Raw genomic sequence first — 7,250 nt, 5'->3', positions numbered from 1 at the left:
GGGGGGGGGGGGGTAATGTTGGTTCACGAAACTGACGCTTGAATCTGGCACTTGCTGAAAAAAGTTCATGTAACAGGCATGACATTTATGTTTCTATTCGACAAATTCAAGAGCTGGTCCCGAGTCCCCCGACCATTTCTACACCGAGTAACGTTAATGAAAGGACGAATAAAATCGCCAGATTGTTCAATGGAGTTTGGTGTGTCCGCCTCTTCATGTAGTACATTAGACCAGTGCATTGAGCTCGAGCCCCAGCCTCACCTAGCAGCCTGCATCAGCGGGGTCCAGCCGTAGTTGTTTCGGCTATCCACCGAGGCCCCTTTTCGTAACAAAAACCGAACCAGGTTCTCATGACCGCTGGCCGACGCAAACTGCAGGGCGGTGTTCCCCTCCTCGTCTGTACAGTCCACCGGTACCAGAGACAACATGTCCGCGGTATTGCACTCCGACCCCGCTTCTGACCGCAGCCTGCTCTGCCGCCCGGACTCTTTCGAGGCTCCGGGCTCCAGGATGCCCCGGGCGGTTTCATAGTCCCCCTCGTCGCAGGCCCGGAAAAGCAGCAGCGAATTAGCGGGGACACCAAAATTCATCTCCTCATTTAAAGTGTTACTCCGTCTCCATTTAATCAATCCAGTTAGTGTCGTTTCATCGAAAATAACGGACTCCAAGTTTCCCTCTGTCACCTGGCGGCGGCCTGGGATTGGAAAGCATGACGCAGAGAAAAATAAGTTTTCTATAATAAGTCTTCTTCTTCTCAAACACTACACCCTGGGAATCATCTTTTACAATCATAAACTTTCGTAATATCTCAACGCGTTTCGACAAAACTACTTTTTGGCAACCACTGCCCCGGTTCCGTTACTTCGTCAATGCATCTACAACACAACATTTGACTTCCGCTTTCCTCTTTCAAAATAAAAGCTTATTATTTAAGCAATGTAATAAATACGGTTTTTTTTTAGGAGTTACTCTAATATAAGGACACATCGGATGAGGGGAGAGCCATATGGGGGTGTATTGGTGTTTTAAGACCCGAACATCTAGTGTTAGGCAGCAGTGGTTAAGGTTAGAGTTAAGGTTAGGTTTGGGGCACAAGGGGACCACTGGTGAGGATAAGTTCAGAGAGCAACGTTAACGCTCATAACATGGTTAACCGTCCATTTTTATTTTTGGAACATTCATTTATCAGAATCATTTATTTACCATTATAAATTATATATACATGTATGTATATTTTTCTATTTTTTCTTTTTTTAAATCTGCCATTATAAATGCAAATACTGATAGTTTGAGAAATGCCTAATATCGGTCGAAAATATCGGCCGCCGATATATCGGTCGTGCTCTACTACAAATGTCAGTCATGCAGCCTAACATGCATAACTTATTTGTCTAATGTTTATTCATGATATGAGTTAACCCTCCTGTTGCCCTAGGGTCAAATTTGACCCATTTTCAAAAAAGTGTCTATGTCAGAAATTGGGGTTTTCGTTCAACAAAATCGTCAAAAAAATAATAACTTGGATCGTTCCCTACAACGCTATTCACGAGTAAAATAAATGATCAGTTCACTACTTTTTTTTTCCTTCCATTTTATAGCATTTGAAAAAAACAAACAATGAAAGAACGTCGAAAAAGTGACAAATATGTCGGAAAAAGATTTTGAAAAAAGAGCCTGTGTTAACTGTACGAAGGGTACTGTGTTCAATATGGAGACATCAGACACATCTGTGAACCTTTACAGTAAACTCTATACATTGTGTAATAATTCAACTTTTTTTTTTAATAAATTAAAAATGCAAAACCACGCCAACACTCACAAACACTACAACATACGGCATGATACTTAAGATACCAAATGTGTTTAAAAGTCCAAAAATAAACGTACATACCGTATTATGCAGAATGACTCGTGTCCAGGTTATTTTATTATTGAACCATCAATATTAATGCATCATCATGTAGGCCAACATTGATTTCTAAGCAGAAAATAATAATCACTGCTTTAAAGATGGGTCTGTAATCAGCGGACACTTGTTAATGTGTGGTATTAAAGATGTGGGTTCTGTAAACTCTTAAATTATGTATAATGTTTTTATTCATACTGTTTATTGATTATGCTGTTTATTGATCCCCCATTCCCCATTGGGGAAAAAAGCAGTTTCGTACCCTTCTGCAGTTTTACAGTGACAAAAAAACGATTTCAAATAAATTTCCTTATTGAACTCTGACAAAAGTCTTTCTCCGATTTTGACTTAATTGTCAAACAATTTCATAATTTCTGCTTTTAACTAAAAAAATCATGGGTAAATGAGGTTTATGGACCATGAATTTAAAAAAAAAGCCTAATTGTAAAACTTGTGTTTAAGTTAATTTGAGGGGTGTGTGTACCGTCCTGGGGGAAAAGCATAGAAAATAAAAATAAAAAAACATGTTAAAGAAACAGGGTTTTTGACCCCTTCTGGTCCGTCTGATATATTTATTTATTTGATAAAAAAGCTTGTAAAACATCAACCTTGTTGTGCACAGTCAATTTAAAAAGATCTTTCTTTCAAGACAAATTAGACTGTCGGAATGTTTGTGTTGCATTGATGCCACCTGAATGTAAAAAAAAGCTATAGGACCATAAATACAACTAAAAAAACACAACGGAAGTTGAATCCTTCAGAGATTTATTGAAATCACACGCAAAAATATGATAGCGAAGCAATTTTCTTTTTGTAAAACAGTTGGCTCATGTCTTTGGAGCGTTGGAGCACAGAAATTGACATTATAAATTACATAGAACTACAACTATTTACATTTTTTGCCCTCATGCCAAGCCCCAAAACAGTTCCTGTCTGCAATAACCCAGTGGGCCACATCACATGCCCTGCATTTCTTTTTCTTCTTCTTTTTTTTTCAAAAAGCTTTATTGAAGGTTTTTTACAAATTACATGTTATAACATACATTAGAGAGCAAAAAAAGATGAAGACAACAAACTACGAATTACAAAAACATGACAGTTTACATTATAAAGTGCGAGAGCGTCAAAGTGGGCATGTGTTAAAGGGCCATGTTTAAAGTGCATGTGCTATAGTGCAAAGAACAGACCATAAGTCAAAGTAGTCAAAACATTACATATTAATATCAGTTACACAAGGTAGGAAGCTGATTTATGTGTCTAATTTTTTCCTTCTTCTTAACTCAGTGATGACTTGTTTAAAAACGTCATCACGGGTTATGACAGTCTGTTGTATCGTCATACAGCACCTGGTCCTCCACAGTTTAAAACACACGATACATATTACAATTTGCAAAAGTTCTTTGTCTTTTTCTAACACACACTGGTCCATTATACAATACATTACACTTTTATAATTCACATTAAATTTCACACCACACACTTTCAATTTATCCCAGACTTCCTGAGCTCTGTTGCTGTTGTGTCTCATCATCGTTGCATGTGGTCATGGGACAACTCCAAGACACAACAGCTCTCACAGGAAGACATGTCACCCCCTGCATTTCCAGGGGGTGACCTGATCTGACCTGCCTTATCTGCCTGCAGTGTGCACATGGCCTTTGACCCTATGAGGCCTTCTGAGCAAAGTCTTAGATTTTTTTTTTTTTTTTTATTATACTTTAATAATCCCACAAGGGGAAACTACACTTTTCACTCTGTTGTTATTACACACAGGCCTGAATTACACACACATGCACTAATGGAGAGATGTCAGAGTGTGGGGTTGGGGGTTCAGTGCCTTGCTCCAGAGCACCTTGGCAGTGCCCAGGAGGTGAACTGGCCCCTCTCCAGCTACCAGTCCACCACCATACTTTGGTCCGTACGGGGGATTTGAACCGGCAACCCTCCGGTTGGGTCCCAACCCAAATCCCTATGGACTGAGCTACTACCACCCCCAAAGATAGATCATACACATCCCACCAACGAGTGTTTTTGTATTTTATGTCCCACGCAGCATAAGAAGACAATGGCTGAGATGCCACAGTACCGTAACCACCACAGCTAAAAAAAAAAGCCCTGCCCATCCCCCTGCAGCTAAAAGTTGTGACTGTTGAAAGCCTCACTCAACCCCCTTGCAAGTAAAAGGTGTGAAGTGTTGAACCCCCCCCCCCCCCACCACAACATCCTTTTGTGTGTAGCTCTAAGTAAACTCACTAAAACTCAAGACAATAAAATGGCTGGGAGACAAATGAAATCCACCACTCTTACTACTCCGTAACAAACACATTTACAGAAAACGCTGCTGTGCACTTTTTTATTTTATGCTAGAACATTTTAAGCGTTTTTATTTTTATTTTTATACTTTTACAGTAAATAAATGAATGATACTTATAAATGGTAAAAGTCCAATGCCTCATTTACGTTCATAGTTTGCTGAGATGCCATTTTTCTTAGTGTTTCTCCGTATCTTCTCCAAAATGCTGTGTCTCCCGTCTCTTTCTCTCCCATTTTCTGAGTTCCGCTCCAGGCGCAATAACGCCCACCCACTTGGACGACGGACCAGCCTGTCATTGGCTGTAGCACAATAACAAAGGCCCAGTGCATCATGGGATATCTAAAATGGCGGTTATCATCGAGCTAGCGGAAAAAAACAGCCGAATTGATAAATTGATAAATTATGGACATAAAGGGGATCAATCTTGGATGTAAGAGTATGGATTTATTGCTCAACAACTCCGAAATATGGCACAAGTTCCAGATTGGATAGAAAATCATCTGTAAAGGCTAGAACGACACCCAAAACATCGCCGTAAAGGCTAACTGGTTAGCTTTTAGCCCAAAAAAAGGGTAAGTTAATATCTATTATGGTTATAAAATGATTCAAATATGAATAAGAAGTGCCTTTTTCACTCGTGGGTGAGTGTCCCGGTTCCAGAGGGTTTTAAAAGAACAGTTTTCAGTTTTCATCCGGGAGGACAACACAAGCGTAGCCACTAGATGTCGCTGTTGATTATGAATGCGTCTGAAACACCAAAGAAGAAGTGTAAGTAACCCGGATGAGCAGTACATAATGAGGAAACAGGCCTCTGCTCGCTCTTTTCCTGAAGAGCTAACCACGTTTGTGGCTCTTGTTCCTGGCTCACCGCTGTTCGCTTGAATTTCTTCCGAATAAGTCGGTCAGGAATAACCAAAATGGTACGTGTTGTTTTAATATAGCTTACGTTTTCGACGACCCGCATCATGTAGCTAGTAATTTCCTTATTCTGTATTTTAACGAAATTCTCGGGGTTTCTGGCTAATGTTAGCACCGAAGGCTAATGTAGCTTGAGTGGATGTCCCGCCACATATCCTTCACAAACTAGACTTTTTAATAAGAACCTGTGTGTTGACAAAGCTGTGAACATGTGGCGACATGAAGCACCGTGTTTCCCGAATCTTCTAGAAACGTTTCATAATTCGGCATAACTTACTTAAAAGTGCACAAGTAGCATTTAATATAGCTAAGGTTGTAATTTCCCATGTTTCAGAAACTAGCATCGGAACAACGGACAGTTGTCACATTGTTTGAAGTTAGCTAGCTGGCTTAATACACCATTTATATGACTTAACGTTACTGTAGGCTTCTTTGCTATACATTGGTGAACAGTTTTCGTTAGGGCTAGACTTGGACAGCGTTCGCCAACACTATTGTAACACATAGCATGGCTTTCTTTCATTGTTGAAGCGGTGTATTGTAATTAGTCGTGCTAGCTAGTTAGCTGGTGCTGCGTTTAGGTGCACATTTAATTCTCCAGCGTGTTTGACGACTGAAACAATTTGAAGGATAATTCAATTACTAAGTTGAGTTTTTAACTAAACTACAACAATAATTCTAAATGAAATGAGCTCTATTAATATCCCCAAAAAGTCTCAAACTGAAGTTTTAGTTTTCTTTTAATACTAAATGTTAGTGTTGCAGTTGGTATTAAGATTAAAGTCAGTGCTGTAGCTGTGATACAAAAGGAAGTACTCAAGTTATAAACTCTTAACGCACCCACCAGGAATGTTACATCTGTCCTTGCTGACCCATGTTGTCTAAAATCCTGTGTCATGGTAAGTGTTTTCATAACTTTCTATACATGCAGGCTTTCAAGGACACTGGCAAGGCACCGGTTGAGACTGAGGTCGCCATCCACCGCATCCGCATCACCCTCACCAGCCGCAACGTCAAATCTCTGGAGAAAGGTAACAAGATCCAAATAATTAATGTTGAGCCTAGTACATGGGTGTGAGCTATGAGGATACATTTCCATCTGATAAACTGTGAAGACTGGATATACGCTATTCTGAGCCATGGCTTTAAAAGTATCGTAGAATGATTGCCGGTTGCTTGTGTTTTGAAGTTGTTTTTTTATAATTCAGTGTGCGCAGACTTGATCCGTGGGGCTAAGGAGAAGAACCTGAAGGTGAAGGGACCCGTCCGCATGCCAACCAAGGTACTGAAGGACACTGGCTAGACAAAAACTTTCACATTTACTGCATTGGTGTAAGTCCCATCACCTGCGATGTTGGTGTCTGAGGACGTGGACTGACCGGCTCTCGTCATGCATGTTCAGTTAAATGGTGAAGTGGCATTAAAGTTGACAATTTCCCCCTATTCAATCAAAATGTATGATTGTGTTACACTCTTATAGGATATTTATGGATGAACCGAGCCCAGACATTCAAACCGTTAACACTGAATACTCTTGAAGTAAACCACCTAATGTGTCTGCCATGTTTTTCACAAGTTTCAGCCAATGTAAAACAAATTGCAAGAAACTAAACCTATCTTACAGACTTTAAGCTGTTCTATCACAAACAAGGTGCTGGATGCAAAAGATAGTAAAAGAGAAGCATCTGCGCATATCTCCATGTGTCAGAGTGAAAACTTGGACACATGTTTAAATTTTCACAATCTTAACTAGCCTCAATATTGATGATTGGGTTGACAAAAACCCAGAACATGTTTTTTAATTTTCAAATCACTAAATCTACGGTCAAGTAAGAGTTTCAGTTAAATTTCCCTATAATGGTCCCATGGTCACCTTTCTGATGGGAGTAAAATATGTAATGTTTGGCTTCTGGTTGTGTGATCCTGTACTAATTATATTGACAATGAAGCTGAAATGGCAGCCATTCTTTTATTGGCCTGTCAAAATTGAATACCTGAAATGTAATCGACTTCTATACTGCATAGGAACAGCATGAATGCAGTGTGAATATGGGACGACCACCACCAATTTAGAAAGTGTTTATTTTTATTTTTTGGTGAAGCTAAAGTGTT

At 39.7% G+C, this 7,250-nt stretch overlaps 2 protein-coding genes and 1 non-coding gene across 3 annotated transcripts in view; 2 read left to right on the top strand and 1 right to left on the bottom strand.

Moving 5' to 3' along the window:
- anks6 (ankyrin repeat and sterile alpha motif domain containing 6) overlaps nt 1–882 on the bottom strand; it is a 15,935-nt gene extending 15,053 nt beyond the window's left edge. Inside the window, exon 1 of the mRNA XM_032510816.1 lies at nt 262–882. Within this exon, the coding sequence (XP_032366707.1) occupies nt 262–590 (329 nt within the window). The 5' untranslated portion in view covers nt 591–882. The remainder of the gene's footprint in view (nt 1–261) is intronic.
- Nucleotides 883–4,956: 4,074 nt separating this feature from the next.
- rps20 (ribosomal protein S20) overlaps nt 4,957–7,250 on the top strand; it is a 2,553-nt gene continuing 259 nt past the window's right edge. The window contains exons 1-3 of the mRNA XM_032510818.1: nt 4,957–5,140; nt 6,070–6,169; nt 6,347–6,420. Of these exons, the coding sequence (XP_032366709.1) occupies nt 5,138–5,140; nt 6,070–6,169; nt 6,347–6,420 (177 nt within the window). The 5' untranslated portion in view covers nt 4,957–5,137. The remainder of the gene's footprint in view (nt 5,141–6,069; nt 6,170–6,346; nt 6,421–7,250) is intronic.
- Nucleotides 6,214–6,281, top strand: LOC116685878 (small nucleolar RNA U54). Its single transcript, XR_004331076.1, has one exon. It is a non-coding gene; the product is annotated as a small nucleolar RNA U54 (small nucleolar RNA).

This window comes from Etheostoma spectabile, unplaced genomic scaffold (genome assembly GCF_008692095.1).
Source record: "Etheostoma spectabile isolate EspeVRDwgs_2016 unplaced genomic scaffold, UIUC_Espe_1.0 scaffold272, whole genome shotgun sequence".
Lineage (NCBI taxonomy): Eukaryota > Metazoa > Chordata > Actinopteri > Perciformes > Percidae > Etheostoma > Etheostoma spectabile.
The sequence above is the reverse complement of the archived record's forward strand: the minus strand, read 5'-3'. Positions and strand labels throughout refer to the sequence as shown.